General features: G+C 43.6%; 1 protein-coding gene across 2 annotated transcripts in view; it reads right to left on the bottom strand.

The window, feature by feature from the left end:
• Positions 1-3,322: 3,322 nt before the first annotated feature.
• Positions 3,323-23,841, bottom strand: part of RALB (v-ral simian leukemia viral oncogene homolog B) — a 53,170-nt gene continuing 32,651 nt past the window's right edge. The window contains exons 1-5 of one of the 2 annotated variants that reach the window (XM_011941638.1): positions 20,092-20,246; positions 17,983-18,055; positions 12,608-12,816; positions 8,615-8,792; positions 3,323-4,888 (exon numbers count right to left, since the gene is read on the bottom strand). In XM_011941638.1, the coding sequence (XP_011797028.1) occupies positions 4,769-4,888; positions 8,615-8,792; positions 12,608-12,816; positions 17,983-18,055; positions 20,092-20,195 (684 nt within the window). In that variant the 5' untranslated portion in view covers positions 20,196-20,246 and the 3' untranslated portion in view covers positions 3,323-4,768. Of the gene's footprint in view, positions 4,889-8,614; positions 8,793-12,607; positions 12,817-17,982; positions 18,056-20,081; positions 20,247-23,841 lie in introns of those variants that run through there. The other variant, XM_011941639.1, reaches the window with a different exon arrangement.

Below are 23,841 nucleotides of genomic sequence, written 5' to 3'. Positions count from 1 at the left end.
AGAATAGTGTGGAACTGACCCAGATGTCCGATACAAATCTCACCACCTACAAAGTAACCAGTCCGAATTAGACTGGACAACCCACGAACTCTAAGCAGAATATCTTCAGAAGAATGGAAGCAGATTTCAAGCAATAGAGAAAGAAAACTGGCATGAGGGGGAAGAGAGCCCATAAGTGTTCTCTCAAGAAAAAAAGCAGCCCAACATCAGGAAAAATGGCGAGGGGGTGAAGGGGCACTGCACAGGAAACAATCAAAGCTGAAGCCCACACATGGCGTGATCCAGGCAGCCGACAACAGCCCGCTGGACCAACAGCCCGCTGGACCAGACACTAGGAACACTCCTTCAAGTGGTGGCCTGCACGGCACGGCGAAGGACGTGCAACTGCTGCACAGTGCTCAGCTCGGCAATGAGCCAGGTTCACATAAGTGAGAATAACCACATCATCCGCGACTGATGTTCAACTTTCAGAATTAATGTACTGAGAAGCACCAACGCCTGAATTATGGTCACAGAATGGAATGTACCATGTCATCCATCCTGATAATGCAAACAAAGAAGAAAGAACTGACAAGAGCTGGGAAGGAGACGGGGTCAAGAGATGGCGGCAGGACTGCTCACACCCTCACCTTTCCAAGTGGGGAACCACGCAGCACTTTCGAGAGTTGACCAAATAAGAAAACAGAAGTTTAAATATATGATTTTAAAGGTATGGCAGTCACCAAGAAAGGAATTAAAACCGAAATTACTGCTGACAGTGGTAACTGGGGGTGAGGGGAACAGGTGAGCTAAATTCTTGTCTGTCATGTCAAGTCCTTACTGGAAAGGTCTGAGGTTGAAAATCAAGACATAATGGCATAAGATGATTATTTAGAAATACAAGACGACCCAATGAATGAGCTGAGAGTAGAAAGGGTTAGAAGTGAGCTTTGAAGCTGGAGCAGGGAAGAGTGAAACTGAAGACCTTCCATCACAAGAACTTCCAGGCCACTGGACTTTAAAGCCCATGCAGTTAGAATGTTGATAAAATAATTTTAGGCCAGGCGTGGTGGCTCGTGTCTGTAATCCCAGCACTTTGGGAGGCCAAGGTGGGCAGATCACCTGAGGTCAGGAGTTTCAGACCAGCCTGACCAATATGGTGAAACCCTGCCTCTACCAAAAATACAAAACTAACCAGGTGTAGTGGCACATGCCTGTAATCCCAGCTACTTGGGAGGCTGTGGCAGGAGAGTCACTTGAACCCGGGAGGTAGAGGCTGCAGTGAGCCAAGATCGTGCCATTGCACTCCACCCTGGGCAACAAAAGCGAAACTCCATCTCAAACAAACATAAAATAATAATTTTGGGCGGACGCCGTGGCTCACGCCTATAATCCCAGCACTTTTGGAGGCCAAGGCAGGCGGATCGTGAGGTCAGGAGATCAAGATCATCCTGGCTAACATGGTGAAACCCCGTCCCTACTAAAAAAAAATACAAAAACAAAATTAGCCGAGCATGGTGGCGGGCGCCTATAGTCCCAGCTACTTGGGAGGCTGAGGCAGGAGAACGGCATGAACCCAGGAGGCGGAGCTTGCAGGGAGCCGAGATCATGCCACTGCACTCCAGCCTGGGCGACAGAGCGAGACTCCGTCTCAAATAATGATAATAATAATAATAAACTTTTAAAATGAAAAATCAAGGTCAAGTTTACTGCTATAACATTAACATATTAGTACTTTTCAAACACTATTAAGCTTCTATGGTGCTTTATTAGAAAGTAGCTCATAGACCAACAGAGGTGAGTTTTGTATTTCAGTTGTCATTTAAATTATATGCCACAATTGACCTAATCTAAAAGACCCATTTTCTCCTACATTTTTATGTCATTGGAATCAGGATGAATTGATTTAATTGGTAGGGTTCCTAGTGGTACATAAATTGTTTATGTTGTCTTGTAATCAGGGTGCCTTAGATTTAATAGGGCACTTGTAGAAAATTATGTCAACATACTTTTCCCCACATTACTTGATGAAATCATAGACTGTTACATCTATTTCTAATACTCTGCTCCTGCTCCCTTGTACTCCAGCTGTATACTGGTCGTTGGGTTTCTTCCTGAACACTTTAGGATCCTGGGACTAGCTGTATTCTAGCCTGGAAAGCTTCTGCACCCAGCCCACCCGTTCCTCACAGCGCTGGCTCCTTCTGGTCACCAAGTCTCAGTTTACGCATCACTCCCTTGGAGAAGCCTGTTTGCTACCCAATCTCAATCAGCTCTATGCCTTAGAGACATTTTCTGTCATACTGCTCAATTTTCATTAAAGCAGTTATCCTGATGTTTTCATTTCTCTTTCCTTACTAAAGCTTAAGCTCCAGGGGAGTGGAGATCTTGCCTATCTTGTTCAACACCACATCCCCAGCACCTAGAATAGAGCTCGACACCAAGTAGGTGCTCAAATAGTTCTAAAATAAATACCTTTAAAAATAGCGCTAAGCTATGGACATATCTAAACATTTAGTGAGTGTGTTTCAAATTTATAAGCAGCATGGCTTCATTATTTTTCAATAGCTAAGAATCTCATATGTATAAGTTATTTTGTTAGAAGATCCATTTCTAACAGCTATCCAATTAAATATAATTGTAGAAATATACTAATAGACTATATCAAGTATAATTTCTATAGCATGAAACAAGTCATAACATCTTTAATTCACTTGTACATATTCCAAATTTATTTTTTTTTTTTGAGATGGAGTCTTGCTCTGTTGCCAAGGCTGCAGTGCAGTGGCATGATCTCAGCTCACCGCAACCCCCATCTCCAGGGTTCAAGCTATTCTCCCGCTTCAGCCTCCCAAGTAGGTGGGATTACAGGCACCTGCCACCACGCCTGGCTAATTTGTGCATATTTTTAGTAGAGATGGGGTTTCCCCCAGGCTGGTCATGAACTCCTGACCTCACATGATCTGCCCACCTCAGCCTCTCAAAGTGCTGGGGATTACAGGCGTGAGCCACTGTGACCGGCCCAAATTTACCCACTGTTGACTAGAACTGATATCAAATGATTGGCAAACAAGGATGAAAACAAAAAGCTTGTTTCAAAAATTCAAGAGTGTCATTACCCTCAACTTTTTAAATTTTAAGAAGAGATGGAGGAAACATGAAGTTAAAATGACTGTTGATACTTATCATTTTATTTCCCCCAACTCAAGTATTAATTGAAAGTCTGTCAGATATTGAAGAACGCCTGACAAGAACAATAATGAATAACTGGCCATTCCTGGAGAACTTGCATTTCACATGGATGACAAAAGGATAAAATGAAAAGGCTGAAATCCCAAGAAAGTCTATTTGTCTGCTTTTTTATTCAAAAAAAAAAAAGCCCATGATTCTTTGGGAGGGGATACAGGATCATTTTCCAGTCAGACCATAATTTCTACAATCTCTGTGATAATCGTAAATTCAAAAGGTTCCCGCTCTCCACACCCCAATTCACTTTTGGCACCTATATATGAAATGTCACTTCTGAAAAATGGGAAAAAAATGTGAATACTGGGCTTTTTACCACAGTGCTCCTTTCCTGATGAAAATCTTACAGTTTGCTCAATTTAAAATACTGATGCAAGCAAGTTTAAAAATATCTCATCAATGAACATCTTTTTCTAACTATCTGGCTATCTTAGAAAATAATTAGATTAGAAACAGCAGCCAATTCTCAGAGGCAATGGGGTAATGGCTTATCTCTCTCCACTTCTAATTTTACATTTAGAATTACAGAGCAATTCTATGAGAGGTAGCAGAAGGTCTGGCACAGGCTCTGGCTTCACGATTTCAGAATAAAACTTTAATTCATCGCGTCCTTGGGAAGAGTGTGTGTGAGACACTTAGCAAGAGGCTCAACAGACCTCTGTGTGCAGTGACGCTGATCAGAAAGACACATGCGTTTGCCACTCTGTAGAGGGAGGGGCCTAACCAGAGGACGAGCAGTTAGGAGAGGACTTAGCCAAAGAGCTTAAAAATATCTACATGAGTGGAAACGTGTGTCATTTATAATGTACACCATTCTTGAGTCTTCGCTTGGTCTGCCAAAAAAAATTTCCTACATAAAAATCAGGATGCTTACAGGAGAAAAATAACCAACACAGACTATAATTGGCCAGTATTTAAAACAACTCACAACTTTCACTTTTCATATGTGAGGAGGATTCAGAAGCTTAGTATTGACCTATTTGGCGCAATTCAAATTCATTTTTTTAGCTGTTTCAGATCCATAGGGTATTGCCAAGAAACTTACCCAAAAAATCGGTGGATTTTTCCGTGTGCTTAGAGCTGAAGGGATTTTTCTCAGTACTACTATTAACCTGATAAAAGTGGGAGGGCATCTTACTCCACTTCCTCCTCCAAAACCCACTACAATATTTGTAGTTCAAAAGAAAGGATGGTAATGTTATAAAACTAGGAACAAAATAAGATGCTATGACAATTCTCTCTCTCTGTAATTTACAGCTGTCTCCTATCTGTGGCACTTTATACATAGTTAAGCTTTTGGGATGGAAGAAGGGGAGAAGACAGAAACTCCACAACCTCCTGACAAAGCAGCCCTTCCACTTGCATGAGCTTATTTCTTCTGCCAGCCACTGAGTCACAAAAATATTTTTCCCCATTTAAAGAAGTCTGAGTGAATGAAGTTGGGGAGAGCAGGAAGCACAAGCAAGAATCAACCACAGCCTTCTCTTTACCAACCCAGCCCTGTGTCCTTATGGGCAGCTGGCTTCATCCGTCACCTTGACATTCATAGTAAGCAACATCTTTCTTTAAAACTTTTCTTGTTCTTGCCGCTTTTCTTGCCATTCTTGTCTTTGTTTTCTGACATCTTCTTTGTTCTGATTTCTCTCATTAGGTCAAAGAACACCTGGCGGGGTGAGGAGGAAGGAGTAAAAAGAATAGTGAAGATAGAGCCATTTAATGATTTTTTTTCTTTTATTAACCTGACACTGTGAATACAGCATTTAAGGATTCAATGATATAATTTGACTAAGCAGGATATGTAGTTATATTTTAAAGCATAAAGTCAAACTGATTTTTATAAACCATATGTCAACAGAAACAATAGATATGGGGCAAGTAAGAAAAATTAACCTTAAAAAATTCTATTTATACAAAGCAAACATCTCTCATGCAACTGCTCATATCACACAACTGCTCAAGCCAAGGACAGAATCATGGTACTGTCACTGCCATGCAACAGCGGCTGTTTTTTTTCTTTTAATTCAGACAGGGTCTCCCCATGTTGCCCAGGCCAGTCTTGAACTCCTGAGCTCAAGCAATCGGCCCACCTAGGCCTTCCAAGTGCTTGGATTACAGGCATCAGCCACTGCACCCAGCCTAATGGTTGGGTGCTTTCAAAATGATAAAATCTTACAATAAGTGTGATGAAAGGTAACATGTATTTTTGCATAGAACAGATCTACACATTTATAAAATTTATAACTATTGAGAGTAATAACAGCAAGCAGAATTTCTAGCATTTCCAATCACCAGGAAAGGGAAGAATGCCATGATGAGTCCCTGCTCCCAGGTGCTCTTGACATCCCTGCATCTGATTTAATCCTTACAAGGACCCCACAGAGATTGGAACATCATTATGCATGACAGTTTGCCCAGCTAACTCCACAAGAGCAGCCCTGGGGAGGCAGTAGGGTGGGAGGAGGAGGGCGTAAAGTATCAACAACTAAAGCTCCTGCACTAGGGGACTGAGAAGACAGAGGAGGAGGGATGTCCTTCTGGCCACCCTATCCCTCCCCACGCACACTCCCCTACTCTCAATCTCAGGAACAACCACTCCTCCGACCTTTGTGATGTCAGCCGAGAGGAACTTTATCAAGAACTGATGAGACTCGTCCTTTGAAGGTCAGGGTGTTATTTAGATACGGATTATCCTTTTGTCATAGTAGTTTGGGTTTTGCCCTCTGCTACCAGCAATCATGCCAGAGGACTGATTATACCCAAGCAGACAAAATATGAATCCTATGAAGAGACATTTGAGATTTCTCACAGAGAATGACGGAGACTACAAGTGTGGGACTGAGCAGAGTCCTTATCTTTGGACATTCACACAAAACCACAAGCTCCTTCATGGCCACACCTTCTTCTTGGTGAAAAGCAAGATCAAGCCTCTGGAGTGTGGGGCTCCACGTGCATTTACCACCAGCTCCAGGCACAGAAAAGCACCCCCACCCCCGCCCCCAGCTAGATCAGGCCAACCCAAACACCCCTTCTCGCCAGCCTCTCAGGAAGGCACTACCCGAGACAGCAACAGTGAACAGCTTCGAATGCTACAGGTTTGTCTTTTTGTCCTAACAGCAAAAGACAAGAGGAGGGGAATGGAGTGCATCCAACTTAAAATGATGACAAAGTTGTTCATGGGCTGATCTTACCACACCTTTCATATAAATTCTTTACAAGTGAATACAATGCTGCTAGTCATAAATCTCTGCTGGTTCCTGTTTGGCAGGCCAAGCTGGTCCAGCAGATGAGGGGAGATGACAACGCAGACCCCCCACACGACAACCCATCCAGGAAATACACATCCACAGTTCCAAGCTGAGAGAGTCTCCCTGATTTTTTTTTAAGTGAGGCATATTTCTGGATTTCCTGTGTGGTTTCCACAGCTGGAAAACAGTTTAATAAAAATATTTTAAGTAGCACAAGAATATAAGAGTGTAAGAGTTGAGAGATGACAAGAAAAGCTGACAAAGGAACATGCGCTTCCCATTGCAGATTACAACTAAATGGACTTAGGTTGTAGGATATATGTATCCTATATGTGTATCTATCCTACATGTACATGTCTCCTAAGATATATATTTTTATGTACAATACATACAAATAGATGCATCTTGCCAAAGTGCGTCTAAAGCAAATCCCTTCTAATACCAACATTCTTAATACCAATGTTCTTCTAGCACCATTTCAAGTGAAAAGAAAGCTTGGATAAAAATCTCTCCCTTGTCAGCCGGGCGCGGTGGCTCAAGCCTGTAATCCCAGCACTTTGGGAGGCCGAGACGGGCGGATCACGAGGTCAGGAGATCGAGACCATCCTGGCTAACACGGTGAAACCCTATCTCTACTAAAAAAAAAAAAAAATACAAAAAAACTAGCCGGGCGAGGTGGCAGGCGCCTGTAGTCCCAGCTACTCGGGAGGCTGAAGCAGGAGAATGGCGTAAACCTGGGAGGCAGAACTTGCAGTGAGCCGAGATCCGGCCACTGCACCACTCCAGCCTGGGCATCAGAGTCAGACGCGGTCTCAAAAAAAAAAAAAAAAATCTCTCCCTTGTCAGGTAATGAAGCAAATGGTAATGTTTCTGCACAAGAAAGAGAAACAGAAGATGGGATATGGGGGATTCAGATGCTGATGCTGCAGAACAAAAAGCAGACGTGTCCACTGTGAGGCCGCCAAAGTGCTATGTGCTTAGATTGTACAAGCACACGGACGCAATGAGAGCTAGTGAATGAGCTGAAGGCAGAAGGAAAGCCTCATCTTTAAGGTACAGCGTTAAGATTTTAGCTGTGTGGCAACCACCTTGAACCTTAATTTTAAAAAGAAAAAAGACCTGACAATAGCAACCCCTGACAGGTGGATTTTCAAATTGTCAGCATTCATCATTGTCACTCAAGGTCACCCTTTTATTAGCTTCAGAGATTTGATTGAGAAAGTATGCTGGGATGGGATAAGAGAAAAAAAAAAAAAAAGAGATCCCAGAGAGTTGATTTCTGAGAGCAAATACTATTTACAGACTACACTATAAAGACAGAACACTGTGGCTCTGTCAGGGAACAGTAAGGTGAAAAGAACAAATCTAACCAATAACTCAATGAGAGCAAAATCAAGAAGCTCCACATATCTTTTAAGGGCACCTATGGGGGAACCTCTTAGAAGCAGCCAGGCCCACCCACCTTGCTCCTGAAGAGCAAGGCTGTGGGAGGTAAGAGCACACACACAAACTAATGACGTCCATCCCTCCAGCCCAGCCTTCACAAACCAATGGCCTTGTCCCACCATCCTTCCCAGGACCACACCAACAGTAAGCATAGTTGGCCGGGTGTGGTGGCTCACACCTGTAATCCCAGCACTTTGGGAGGATGAGGCAGGCAGATCACTTGAGCCCAGGACTTTGAGACCACCCTGGGCAACATGGTGAAACCCCATCTCCACAAAAAAGCAGCCAGTGTGGTGGTGCTACAGGTGGTGCACATCTGTGGTCCCAGCTACTTGGGAGGGTGAGGTAGGAGGATTGCTTGAGCCCAGAAAGCAGAGGTTTCAGTGAACTGAGATCACGCCACTCCAGCCTGGTGTCACAGTGAGACTTTGTCTCAAAAAAAAAAAAAAAAAAAAAACACATTAAGCACACTAATGAAACCTCTTGACAAAGTGAAAGGTTCTGTGAGCTGTTTGAAATACAGGGTGACATCCTCTCAATGTTTCTCATTATAATCACGATAACGGCTTAGACATTCATATAAATCAGAACCTTCACCTGGTTTTCATAAATGGTTCCATAAAACCCAGCAGGTGCGATGCCTCCATTCTGCTGTTTCTCAGGTCTGTTTCTGAGAAACACACAGAGTGCACACCTACCTTGTCCACGTTGGCCCGCGTCTTCGCCGATGTCTCCACGTACTGCACGCCCCACTCTTCGGCTTTACTCCTGGCCTCCTCCACAGGCACCTGCCTCCGCTCCTCTAAGTCAGACTTGTTTCCCACGACAAGCAATGGAATTTTATCTTCTTCAGCCTTCACACGGAGAATCTGCTCCCTAAGGTGTTACACCAAAAATACAGCAGCTAAAAAAACCAAAGTAACAACCCCAGTTTTGTGAACCCATCTAAAATAAAAGCCTTTCCTAAGGCAGAAGGGGAAAAAAAAAAATCAGATTTAGGGCATGTTCTGAGAAAGCACTCCCTAGAGGCAGTCATGAGCGAGACAAGGGTCTTCCAAGTCTGGTTCTCAGTTTGCCTGCATCAGAATCTCCTAGGACACTCATTACAAATGCAGATTTCTGGGCCCAGTCTTACAGAAGTAGGTGTCTGGATAGGAGCCCAGGATTTTGCATCACAACAGGGTCCCCAACTTACGCACAAAAAAAAAAAAAAGAAAAAGAAGAAAAATGGTCAATCTCCGCAATAAAAACAAGCTAAAGGAACTATCTCCATAAAATGCTAATTCCCCTGAAAATATTTCTTTGCAACATAAAAGCTATGAAATCCAGTGTTTTCTATACGGAAGGTGGCAACCTGTTAATGGATCACAAAACCAATCTAGTGGGTCACAACCAGCAGTTTCCCCCCTCTCCCTCAATGAAATAGATTATAGAACAGAACTAACAGATCAGAAATGTCCAAGGGAATCTCAAGTAGGAAAGGTGAATATTGCTTTGTTTTGAAACTTCAGCTTCGATTAGATCTGCATGTGTACATGACAAGTATGTCATCCCACCCCCAGTTTCTATGCAGACACAGTCATGTAAGAGGCCACAGAATTGGGACAGATAAGTTAGGCAGTAATCACATTCTAATACATACCATTTTTCTACCACAAAGTGAAAAAAATGAAAGGAAATACTACAAGCCCTATGGAAAAGTTCTTCAACAGTGTCTTCTATAAAAATACCATTACCCATAGCACATTAAATTTTACATCTGCTAAAAATTATCAGCTATCTGAAAGTACTAATCAAAACCAAATATTTTTAATATCCCATTCCCATTATTTTGGTCCAGTGAGAATATTTCTATTTTTATATTCCAATACATTCTAAAAAGAGTCCTCTTCAAAATGTATTTTTTAGAGATCTGCACTGATTTTTATATGGTATAGGGTAACATTCCACAATAATAAAATTATTTTCTAGGCCAGGCGTGGTGGCTCACATCTGTAATCCCAGCACTTCGGGAGCCTGAGGAGGGAGGATCACTTGAGCCCAGGAGTTCAAGACCAGTCTGGGCAACATAGGGAGACCTTGTATCTACAAAAAAAATAATAATAAAATTTCCGTGTAGTCAATTTAAGTGCCAGACAGCAAATATTTTAAGACAAACTAAAAAGATGAAAAGATGCTTGAAACTGGCTTTGTGTAGCCTTGTTACACCCTACATTTGAACTCGGGTCAAAGAACAAGACACATTTAAAAGTCATGTGATCAATATAAACTAAGAACAACAAAAACTGACAGCTTTCTGGCTCATTAGCCTTGCAGGGGCACACAAAATTACCTCATTGATAAACAAATCAATCCAAAAATAGGAGTACCAAGTTCTGGTCTCTTATGACAAGGCTATTTATCTTAGTTCATAAAATATTTTCCAGGAAAAGTTTCAAGGAAGACAGCATATTCACATGTCATTTTATATTGGGGCCTTTCTATTTGGATGATAATACAGAAATGCTGTTTTAAAACTGCTAACAGGCACGAAGTAAAGTGACTAAGTTTAGCCACAGGGCTCAGATAATTGACCTGCATTCTTCCGTTCCCAACAACGTGAGAAACCTAAGCAAAGTTCAAGTGAGAAGAACTAACTTCCCCTTCTTTCTGGTTTTAGGTATTCATCTGTCCTTTTCCTTCTAAGGAGCTCTCTTTTCACCTAACAACCAAAACCCTTTTCCATGATGAGGGGAGCCCTGCTCCCACTCTGTGAGAACGCCCGAGTACTATCTGTGCGTGTGGTGACTGAGGAGAGGTCAAGGGACACTTTAAATACCTGTATTTCTTCATATCCTCTGCAAAGGACTCTCCTGCCCACTTCCCTTCTAGGTAAGTCACAGAACAACAGGAAATCAAAAGGCTCGGGGCAGGGAAGAAGAGAGTGTGTGCATCTGTCCTGTTTTACCTTCTAGGAGGCATTAAAAACACAACTAGGCAGATGCAAACAATTATAAATGCATGGGCTACATTCAAACAGAGCAGCCCTTAGGAAGGTCTGAAATGTCTAAAAAGTAACAGGACTTTTCATAATGAGTCACAGTCATTTAACTGGTCACTGCAACACACGCACTCTGCTTCCAGAAAAGTAGGTCTTCGACTCTGAAGCCTGCAGCTATGAAGCATCACTGAGACACCTCCCTATTATCTTTCACTCGCCCTGCTGGGTGACCTGCGCTCACCTGGCTCAGTGATGCTTTTGTCCAAGTCCTGGAAGGATAGTTAGCTTTCTCCTTTTCACCTCCGGCTGACCACCTTACTGTCAGACCAGAACTTGCCAAAGAATTTTAAAAACTGATTGATTTGGGCTTTTTCCTCTTCAGTTCCCTACTAAACTCTAGATCTGCTTCTTAAAAAGTCATCCAGATAGATATATTTATAAGAACAGATTTTTTAAAAATACAATTATGTAGAAGAAACAGGAAGGGCATGGGGTAAAGAGACATTTATAGAGCGTAATAATTATGCCCAAAATGTTATTTCTTTATAACAAAATGAACATAAGGTATTTTTCACTGCCATATTTTTTTCTTTCTTCTCTAACACCTTCATGGAGAATAACTGCCACATTTTAAAATAAATAACAATGGATATTCTACTCACTATGGAAGTGCCGCATGTCTACACTGTGACAGGCCTGGGGACAATGGAGGGTAGCCAGGTTCCTGCCCCCATGAAATGCACAGTCTAATGCATCCTTTCATTTCATTTCTCAACTCACAAGTGCATTTCCAGAGAAACAAAATCCTGATACTAAGTAAACTTGTCCATGGTCAGTGAGTGGCAAGGCAGGGACTCAAACCCAGTCACCTGACTCTAAAGCCACGTTCTCACCCCTCCACTATGCTACAAGTCCTTAAGTAGCAGCGAATGGTCATTGTGACTCACATCTTTGACTCTCCGGTCATTACTTCATAACCTTCAAAACAAACTGAATCTGCTACTTTTTTTTAGTAAAATTATTAAAAAGATAGATGGTTAATTTATCAATGAAAATCTCTCAGGATTTACAGGAACAAAATTTTAAGTTCTTGAGTATATGGAATAGCTTCATTCTTTTTCAGGAACAATAAGACTCTTAAAATTATTTCATTCAGAAATCACAGATCAGGAAAGCCCAAAGAGATTATAATCATCATGGTCTATAATGTGCCAAGATTAGATTCAGAAAGCCCCAGAAGATTCTCCCCCTTTTTTTTTTTTTTTTTTTTTTGGAGACAGAGTCTGGCTCTGTCGCCCAGGCTGGAGTACAGTGACGCTATCTCGGCTCACGGGCTCACGGCAACTTCCGCCTCCCAAGTTCACGCCATTCTCCTGTCTCAGCCTCCTGAGTAGCTGGGACTACAGGTACCTGCCACCACATCCAGCTAATTTTTTCTGTATTTTTAGTAGAGACGGGGTTTCACCGTGTTAGCCAGGATGGTCCCGATCTCCTGACCTCGTGATCCGCCCACCTGGGCCTCCCAAAGTGCTGGGATTACAGGCGTGAGCCACCATGCCCAGCCCTAGAAGATCCTTTAGACAGAATTATTCCTGAGAACAAGCTCAGCCCTCTCCTAGTATGCTCAGCCCCAAATTCCTTATAAGCCTAAGACATATAAAAAAAGGCAAAAAGCCTCCCGGGGGCTTCTGCTGTTTCATTTCAGACATACCTGAATTCGGCAGTTGCTGTAAAGGATTCATGTTCTGTGATTGAGAACACAAGAAGAAACCCTTCCCCGCTCCGAAAGTAGTTATCTCGAATAGCTGCGTAGTCCTCTTGCCCAGCGGTGTCCAGGATATCTATCTGAACTTCTTCCCCATCAAGAACCACTTTCTTTCTATAACTGTCAGCTTTGGTAGGCTCATAGTCTTCTACAAACTGAGGAAATAAACATTGTCGGTAATTAACAAAGTCTTAAGGGGAATAAAATTTGCCAAAAAACAAAATTCCACATATGGGCACTTCACACTATGAACAGGACACTATAGAAGTAACATTTTACATAACACTTCTGTTCTTTATAGTTCCGTTTTGCCATTTTTTGTTTTTTAACAATAAGGACAGATATCCCAGTTTACAGATGAGGAAACCAGGCACAGAGCAGGACACTTGGTAATACTTCTTGTCAACATAAAATTATAATGCAAATACCTGCAAGGGTGAGAAACTGGAGTTCTTATTCATAACAGAAGTATAAAACTCATCAGAAAAGTAATTTGGCAAGATGTATGATATGGTCTGGTTCTGCATTCCCACCCAACTCTCATCATGTAGGTCGTAATCCGAATTATAATCCCAGTGTGTTGGGGGAGTGACCTTACGGGAGACAATGAGATCACAGGGGCGGTACCCCTATTCTATTCTTGTGACAGTGAGTGAGTTCGCACAGGACCTGATGGCTCCACAAGGGACCTTTCCCCCACTTCGCTCGGCACTTCTTCCTGGTGCCTTGTGAAGAAGGAGGACATGTCGGCTCCCCCTTTTGCCACGATTGTAAGTTTCCTGAGGCCTCCCCAGCCCAGTGGAAGAAAAGAGGCTATAAACCTCTCTTCTTTATAAACTACCCAGTCTTGGGTATTTCTTCACAGCAGCAAGAGAACAAACTAACACAGTGTACCAAGAGGCTTTTAGTGGTGTGGGTTTTTGAGAAAGGAATGAAGTACCAACGCACACTGCAACATGGAAGAACTTTCAAGACATGATACTGAGTGAAAGAATTTAGACATAAAGGCCACATATTGTATGATTCCATCTATATGAAATGTCCAGAACAGGCAAATCCATCGAAACAGAAAGCGGTTGCCAGAGGTCAGGGGTGGGACGGGGAAGCAGTAACGGGGAATGACTACTAATATGTAGGTTGTTTTTTTCTGGAGTGATGAAAATGATCTAAAATTAGACAATGGTGATAGCTGCACATCTGTATGAATATACAAAAAAAAAACTATTAAATTGTACACTTGAGGCCGGGGCGGGTGGTTCACCTGAGGTTAGGAGTTCGAGACCAGCCTGGCTAACATGGTGAAACCGCATCTCTATTAAAATTACAAAAAATTAGCTGGGCATGGTGGTGGGCGCCTGTAATCCCAGCTACTCAGGAGGCTGAGGCAGGAGAATCACTTGAACTTGGGAAGTGGAGGTTGCAGGTAGCTAAGATCGTGCCATTGCACTTCAGCCTAGGCAACAAGAGAAAATCTCCATCTCAAAAAAAAAAAAAAAAGTATACTTTAAAAGAGCGAATTTCATCATATGTGCATTACATCTTAATGAGGCTGTGATTTAAAAATTTTTTTTACTTAAAAATGGAATTGAAAATGTCAAAGTGAATTAAGGGTTATTTGAGGAAGAAAAAGAGTACTGTCAGTTAACAGCTATTCAAAAATAAAAATATTAAGACATGTTTAGAACTAGGTTCTCTTCAATGTGTACTAATAAATTATCTGCAAATAGAGATGTGAAAACTTGCCTATGCTTTCAAGTGTCCTTCTTTTAACTCCTTTCCAAAAAGAAAAATATATGACAAAAAATCCAAAACACCACTGCCCCCTGAAGATCTCTGAATTCTACCATACATTATCTCAACTGTATATTTCTGAGCTTCCAAGAATAAAATCAACCAGAGTTCCACTGGCTCCTTTGACACAGAAGTCAGAATGTCCTGCCGTAGGTACCTACATACCTCTGCACTCAATGAAAAGTATGTTGATTACCCCAACATTCCATTACAACCCTGATGTTTACACTGCTCAGCTGGAAACAGAAAATCACAAAGTCTTTGTATGCTATTAGCATGATCCATACGTATCCCCTACTGGCCTTGCAGAGCTCTGTGTGGCTCAGTTTCAGATGCCCAAGACACCCAAGTCTAAGACCAACTTCATGCAGACCCCTTCTTTCTAAGCTGACTTTCCTCTAAGCTGACTTCGCCGGAGACTGAAAGTCTGAAACAGCTGCTGCCAAAGCCTCTCCATCCCCAACCTTACTCTCCCAAAAAAGGCAAAAACAAGTATGTTAGGCCGAGCATAAGGAGGTTAAAATCTGACTGCTGCCACCCTGGCATCTCCCTCCAATTTTTCTCAAAGTCAGAACTTAGACAAGAATAAAGACTCTGGGACTATGGCTCCTTCCATAATCTAATCTTCATGAAAATTCCATCATATAAACTAAAATACTTTAAATGAGGGTTAAGCATGCACTATGAACAAAGAGTCTGAATGGTGCAGGAGACTTTAGACCAGGGGTGTCCAATCTTTAGGCTTCCCTGGGCTACACTGGAAGAAGAATTGTCTCGGGCCACAGATAAAATACACTAACGATAGCTGAGGAGCTAAAAAATATATATATCGCGAGAAGAATCTCAGAATGTTTTAAGAAAGTTTACAAATTTTTGTCAGGCTGCATTCAAAGTCATCCTGGGCCACAGGTTGGACAAGCTTGATTTAGACAGCTGACCTCCCTGAACATAGAGCTCAATTTCCTTTGGTGAAATCAGGCTTGACTAGATGATCTCTCAGGCAGGAGCTGCCACACCTGGCCACGTGTCAGAATCACCAGGAGAGCACCACTGAAACAGAGTCCCAGTTCTCCAGCTCCACCAACGTTATTCAGGAGGCTTTTTTTTTTAAGTCTCCCAGGAAATTCTATACTCAGCTAGGTTTGAGAATTTCTGCTAAGGTCTCTTCAAGCTAAAAAATTATGATTCTAGAACCATTCTGTCCAATATAGTAGCCACCAGCCACATTTCAAATGCACAATAGCCACATGTATCAGGCAGTATAGATACAGAACGTTTTCATCATCATGGAAGGTTCTATTATTACCATTTTAGAAAATCAGTTAGAACTCCTCCCCCAAACATACACTACTTCATTTCTATTCCTTCCTTGCCCCGATTTTATTTTACAATTTCTTCAATAACTGCCACTTCCCAGTTCTCAAATATGTTACCCCATGAGAAAAACAGACTAAGGCCAGGCACAGATTTCTCTGGTCTCTGTGAAGACAATAGAAAGAAGAGAAAAAACTCTTGAATCTTCTGCATGCATCTTCCCCCTCATCTTACCCTACCCGCTGCCACACACACACACACACACACACACACACACACCCCAAAACCTCCAGACCAGGCTCTCCTAGTCTCCCCTCAGCAGTGCTAGCTCTGTACCCTATTTTTTTTTTCCGAGATGGAGTTTTGCTCTTGTTCCCCAGGCTGGAATGCAATGGTGCAATCTCGGCTTACCACAACCTCGGTCTCCCAGGTTCAAGTGATTCTCCTGCCTCAGCCTCCCGAGTAGCTGAGTTTACAGGCATGTGCCACCACACCCAGCTAATTTTGTATTTTTAGTAGAGATGGGGTTTCTCCATGTTGGTCAAGCTGGTCTCAAACTCCTGACCTCAGGTGATCCACTCACCTTGGCCTCCCAAAGTGCTGGGATTACAGGCGTGAGCCACCGCACCCGGCCCCAGCTCTGTGTCTGAACTTGCTCTTGGAACTGGCAACCAGGGCATCTCAATCACTAACACTGTAGGGGAATCTCTCCTCGGATCTGCCACGGCTCTGCCTCTAATGCAGGTTTCTCAACAGTGGCACTGTGGATATTTTGTGCTGGTTAACTCTTTGTTGGGGGCTGTCCTGTGTGATGTAAGATGTTGAGTGCATCCTTGGCCTCCATGCACTAGATGCTGGTAGCATTTTCCCTTAAGCTGTGATGACCAAAAATGTCTCCAAGCTCTTATGAATATTCCCTGGGGAAGCAAAATCCCCCTCTCTCGCCTCTGTTAACAACTACTTCTCTTTTTTTTTTTTTTTTTTTTTTGAGACAGAGTCTTGCTCTGTCGCCCAGGCTGGAGTGCAGTGGCCGGATCTCAGCTCACTGCAAGCTCCGCCTCCCGGGTTTACGCCATTCTCCTGCCTCAGCCTCCCAAGTAGCTGGGACTACAGACGCCGCCACCTCGCCCAGCTAGTTTTTTGTATTTTTAGTAGAGACGGGGTTTCACCATGTTAGCCAGGATGGTCTCGATCTCCTGACCTTGTGATCTGCCCGTCTCAGCCTCCCAAAGTGCTGGGATTACAGGCTTGAGCCACCGCGCCCGGCTAACAACTACTTCTCTAATTCTAATTCCCCTACTCATCCCCTCTCTTCCCCAACTTCTGTTATAGAGGGAAAAAAAAAGCTTTAGTAAGCAAATTATAAGTTTTTGAGCAAAAACAAACGAAAGACCTCCAAAGCAGGTGCAGATCTCCCAACCTGCTTCTCTTGTACAAAAATGTTTTGGGGAAATTCAGCAGATTACATTAGATTTATCCAGTTTGACCCCCAGAATAAGATAAAGAAAAGCAGGTATCAAACACAAAAGTGTCTCATTATAAGACATGGGGAGCACGATCCGGGAGGATATCCAGGTTTGGGTTTGAAGCTTATTCATTATGGGGGCCCTTCCTTAAGATACAAAATTACACATGTAATACTGGACATAAAAGTAAATGTTGACATAGAATGAGAAATCATAATCCATTATAAAGTTTTAAAGATGAGTACTCCAGCAATCTCACTCCCTGGTGGCTCTCAGTGGGGTGAAGGGAATACCCCTATGATATAAGACCGTCTTGGCTGGCTGGAGACTGGAGACTGTCCTGTTGGCCTTGGAGAAGCAAGCCACCGTGGTATGAGCTGTCTATGGAGAGGGCGCATGGCAGGGGCCTGCAGGTGACTTGTAGAATCTGAGCACCTGTGTCCTACACCCACAAGGAAGTAAATTCTACCAACAATTAGGGAGCCTGGAAGAGGACCCCCAAGCCTCAGAAGATGTCAGAGCCCCAGCTGACACCTTGACTGGAGCTTTGTGGGACCCTGAGCAGAGGACCCAGCTGAGGCTCCAATTCTGGACCCATGGAAACTATGGAATGATAAATGTATGTTGTTTTAACCTGCTAACTTTGTGATTACACAGTAATAAAAAAAAAACTAATACAAACAGCACTGACATCACTAAATCCAGCAAAATAACAGTATTTTTATTAATTAATTAAACTGCCTGACATACCTCTAGAATACCTTCTACTTTTTTGTTTGCTGTATATTTTTTCTTGTCATATGCCAATGATTTTGAAATATTCCTATAGAGAAAAATAATTTAGTCTTTCCTTTAGCATAGTTAACGAAAATTTCTTTTGTACTGACAGTTTAGAAGAGGTTCTTTCAGCTTTACAACTACATGACTCTTTTTTTTTTTTTTTTAAGTTCTGGGATACATGTGCAGACCGTGCAGGTTACATAGGTATACATGTGCCTTGGTGGTTTGCTGCACCTATCAATCCATCATCTAGGTTTTAAGCCCTGCATGCATTAGGTATTTGTCCTAATGCTCTCCCTCCCCTTACCCCCGCCCCCTTAAAGGCCCCAGTGTGTGATATTCCCCTCCCCGTGTCCATGTGTTCTCACTGTTCAACTCCCACTTATGAGAACAGGTGGTGTTTGGTTTTCTGTTCCTGTGTTTGCCAAGAGTGATGGCTTCCAGCTTAATCGACGTCCCTGCAAAGCACATGAACTCATTCTTTTTTATGGCTGCATCGTATTTCATGGTGTATATGTGCCACCTTTTCTTTATCCAGTCTCTCTTTGATGGGCATTTGGGTTAGTTCTATTGTAAATAGTGCTGCAATAAACATACATGTGCATGTGACTACATGGCATTTCTAGTAATGAAAGTTTTGGGATTATTGCCAAATTTAAGAAATCTCTATTGAGTTTCACTGTAAGAAGCTGTAAGATCTGAAAGACTTTTCTGGCCCAGTTTCTAGCTTCTAGCTTTCACACTCTTGTGTCAGAAGGTGCCACAGGACAGGTTCACGTCGGGATCCACCCCTGGCCCTGCACCTCACATCACGATGCTCTCACGTCAGCACAGTGGGCAGTGGGAGTACTCCTGCAGACAGCGATAATCGCCACACGCCACATGACTCCAAACCACACCAACACATACCACTGTTCCCACCTAACCCAGCCCAATTCAACTTCCCTCAGCTAGAGGCCGAAAACGCCCATGGCCACACCAACTGCACCCAGCATAAGAGGAAGCAGGACAATGGGAAAGTCTAGTGAAAAGAGATAGTGATCTTAACTGACGTGGTTGTGACAGCTTTCTTTTGCAAATCTCACAAAGCCAGTGCGGCTGCAATGCAAGTGAGAGGCCCTGAGGTTTAAGCTCTGCTGGGAATGCTCTGCCTGCCTGTACTACAGTCATCCCTCGGTATCCTTAGAGAAATGGTTCCAGGACCCCCATCAGATACCAAAATCTGCAGATGCTCAAGTCCCTCACTTAAAATGGCACAGCATTTACATATAACATCCTCCTGTACACTTTAAATCATCTCTAGATTACTTATAATACATAATACAATGTAAAGGCTACACAAATAGTTGTTACACCGCACGTTTCAATTTGTATTGTTTTCATTGTTGTATTGTTATTTTTCATTGGGCGTTTTTTCCCCAAATATTTTCATTCCGCAACGTTTCATTCTACATTGCTTGAATCTGCAGACGTACAGCCCACAGTAGGCCTAGTATCCTAGGAAACAGCTCAAGCAGGGACTTTTGTGGCTCTGGGGATCAACGCTGTGTTGTCATACTGAACTCAACAGCAGTCATGTTACCCACATTGAGTAGGTGACATAAATTTTGGGCAAGGGTAGTGCAAGCTTTACCTTGCCGCACGGGACAGCTGGATCTGATGTCTACCACTTGGGGAAGGATTAAGTTGTATGACAACTCAGCTCCCCTTTCACTCTCTCCCATGACTGACAAGTGCAAGGCTAAGTGCTTGTGTTGTCTGGAAAACCTATACAAAGGCTCCTCTCTCCTCCCTTGCTTCGGTCAGAAAGCAAGCTCGCAGTGTAACAACAGAAACGATGCCTGCAGAGATCTCTCACACCCCTACCAGAGTTGAAATTCTTTACCTAGAATCGGCAATCCAGACCTTATGCTGATTAGACCTTCCCAGGAAGCTATTCAGAAGCCACTTCAACCCAGACTTGCTCCGTGAACCCCTGTGCACGGGAGGACTGGCACAGAAACAGTGGCAGCAGGGACACTGCTACAGCCAAGGCCATCGGAAGGTGGTCTGTGCCTAGCAGGGCTTACCTCGTCATACATGAACTGAAGCGTCAGGGCCGACTTGCCAACGCCTCCACTGCCAACCATGATCACCTTGTGGAGGGCCAAGGAGCTCTGGCCCTTACTCTTGTTGGCAGCCATCTCGCTGGTCTTCTGAGGCTGTGACACACAGACAGATGACCCAGTGAAGAGCTGCCGATGACAAAGACAAAGATTTAGAGGCAATTTGCTTTCAACCTAGCTGAAACCAAACGTCATTCACATCCTCCATTAAAGCCTAACTAACCCAGACATTCCAACAGGAAAGTACTCCTTCAGGACTCGGGGCAAAGATGCAAGCCCTCCAACAACTCTGGAAGTCACTTACCCCAGCAGAGCTGGGGCAAAGCCAAGGCTAGAGGGGAGAAACGGGGGCGCACACCCCGCACCCGCCTCACGGGGCAGGATAGAGAGGACACCCAGTCACCAAAAATCATCAGACCCTCAGCAGGGCCTCACTGAGGCAGAGACCAAACTGCTCTTGGCCCCCGTTTCCTACCTCTCTGCCCGGTCCTCGGCTGCCGTGGAGAACAACTCGGGACCTCAAGCCCCAGCTCTTTAGCTTCCCTCCTCGTGCCCTCTACCCCATAATGTGCACACACTCACAACACGCTCACACACACTCTCACATTCACACTCATACACGGTCACTAACACGCTCACACATGCCCACATTCACACACACCTGCTCACACCCACACACACCATGCTCACATTCACACACTCTCTCACATTTACATTCACACATGCTCACACATGCTCGCACACACACTCACACATGCTCTCATTTACACATATTCTCTCACACACGCTCACACTCACACATTCACACACATGCTCACATTAACACATTCACTCACATTCACACACGCTCACACACATGCATACTCTCATTCACATTCACTCACATTCACATACACTCACACATTCACACACACGCTCACATTAACTCACACATTCACTCACATTCACACACATCCCCCGCACACACATTCACTCACGCATGCTCTCATTCACACATATTCTCTCACACACGCTCATACTCACACATTTACACACATGCTCACATTAACACACTCACATTCACACACACGCTCACACACGCATGCTCTTTCACACACATTCACTCACATTCACACACACTCACACATTCACACACACTCACACATTCACACACACGCTCACATTAACTCACACATTCACTCACATTCACACACATCCCCGCACACACATTCACTCACGCATGCTCTCATTCACATTCACTCACATTCACACACGTTCACACATTCACACACACACATTAACTCACACATTCACATACACACACACATTCTCACACACTATCATTCTCAGGCTCACACGTTCTCACATTCACACATGCTCTCACATGTTCTCACAATCACACATTCACACACTTGCTCACACACTATCACACGCTCACACACATGCTGTCATACATGCTCACATTCACACACAAGCTCTCACACTCATCAAACATGCACTATCACACACTCATATACACACACTTTCACTCATAACACGTTCACAATGCTCTCGCAACACACTCTCAAACTTGTGCTCTCATATGTACACTCACAAGCTCACATGCTCTCAACACTATACACTATCACGCACACACTTGTCCTTTCACAGGTACACTCATACTCTCACACAACACATGCACTACACTCACACATGCTCTAACACACATACATGTTTACATGCTCATACCACACACGCATGTTCATGCTTACACCTCTCACATGCTCTAACACATACATGTTCACATGTTCATACCACACATGCTCTCACACGTGTTCACATGCTCAGACATGCTCTCACATACATGTTCATGCTCACACCACACACATGCTCACATTCACATGCTCACACACACGATCTCACATACTTTAACACATACATGTTCACATGCTCATACCACACACACATACATGTTCATGCTCACACCACACTCCCATGCTCTAACACATACATGTTCACATGCTCATACCACACATGCTCATGCTCTAACACACGTGTTCACATGTTCATAATGCTCTCACATGCTCTAACATACATGTTTGTGCTCGCACCACACACATGCTCTCACACATATGCATGTTCACATGCTCACACATGATCTCATAGGCTTTAACACATACATGTTCACATGCTCATGCCATGCATGCTCTCATGCTCTAACAAACACATGTTCACATGTTCACACAACACACACATGCTCCCATGCACTCTCATGCTCTCATACACATACATTCTCACAAACACATATGCTCTCACACTCTTACACAGCCTCACACATCCCTCTGGTTGATTAAAGTGAGTTCAAGAATAAATACCCCTTCATGACACATGAGAATTAAAAGGAGAAATCTCAAAATCAGTTTGCCTTCATCAGAAGGAAGACAAAATGAATACAGCAACTCCAGTACTGTGGGACGGCAAAGCATCCCAAGTAAGTATATTTAACAGGGACTTGGAATCTACTGTAACCCAAGTGCCAATCTTTATTTTAACCAATTTTGATGGAAAAATCTATTTCACATACACCAAAACACAAGGAGAAAGGGCAGGGCTTGGGCATCTGGCAGGCCTGAGTTTGGTTCTGCCATTCGTGAGCTGTGTGACCCTAGAACTAGTTCAGTTTCTCCAAGACAGTTTTCTTACGTGCATAAAACCAACCACCACCTACCTTCCAGGAATGTTCTGAGGACTAAATGGGATACACATGGGAAAGACCAAGGCACAGCATCAACCACACAGTAGGAATGAATCAATGTTGGTTTCCATCCCATCTAATTGTAAGAGTGATACAGGAGGTAGAAAGAAACCATTTAGGCAGGTAGTGAGGGCAAAAGAGTCCTCAGCAGAACTTTTTTTTTTTTTCTTTTTTGAGACAGAGTCTCACTCTGTTGCCCAGGCTGGAGTGCAACAGCACGATCTCGGCTCACTGCAACCTCTGCCTCCCAATTCAAGCAATTCTCCTGCCTCAGCCTCCTGAGTAGCTGGGATTACAGGCATGCACCACCCTGCCTGGCTAATTTTTGTATTTTTAGTAGAGATGGGGTTTCACCATGTTGGCCAGGCTGGTCTCAAACTCCTGACCTCAAGTGATCCACCCCCTGGCTCAGCCTCCCAAAATGCTGAAACTACAGGTGTGAGCCACTGCACCTGGCCAGAACTTCCCTTCTAACAAAAAGCAGTCCAAGAAATCACTTCTTTTCTAAAAAAGAGCAGCCTGGAAGATCAGGCTGCAAACATAGATAAGGAAGCCAGAAGCTTGCACAGCTGCATGCCAGCAGCTGCACCAATAGAAGGGCTACCTGGGGCCAGGCATGTCCACCATGGGGGTTCCACCTCCCCCGTTTTTAGCACATGCACAATAGGAAAGAAATAAGCAACATGGAGTAGCTCAGGCTGAGGACCCACCTGCATAATGAAAGACTGTGATGGGGGCCGCCAGAGATTCATGCCTTATGCAGATGGCACACTTGGTCCTAATCGGTTTTCCACACCCTGTGTAGATCAGATACTGCCTCCCCACTAGCTCATCTATAAAAAACCCCTGCATTTCACTGCAGGATGGCAACCCTTTTCCCAGGACCCCTCTCTGTAGCAGAAAACCATTCTCTTTCTCCTATTCAATTTCTGCTCTAAACCTCACCCTTGGTGTGTCTGCATCCTTGATTTCCCTGACCATGAGACCAAGAACTCTGGTTGTCACCCCAGA

This window comes from Colobus angolensis, unplaced genomic scaffold (genome assembly GCF_000951035.1).
Source record: "Colobus angolensis palliatus isolate OR3802 unplaced genomic scaffold, Cang.pa_1.0 Scaffold20, whole genome shotgun sequence".
Taxonomy (NCBI): Eukaryota; Metazoa; Chordata; class Mammalia; order Primates; family Cercopithecidae; genus Colobus; species Colobus angolensis.
This window is presented reverse-complemented; position numbering and strand designations above follow the sequence as displayed.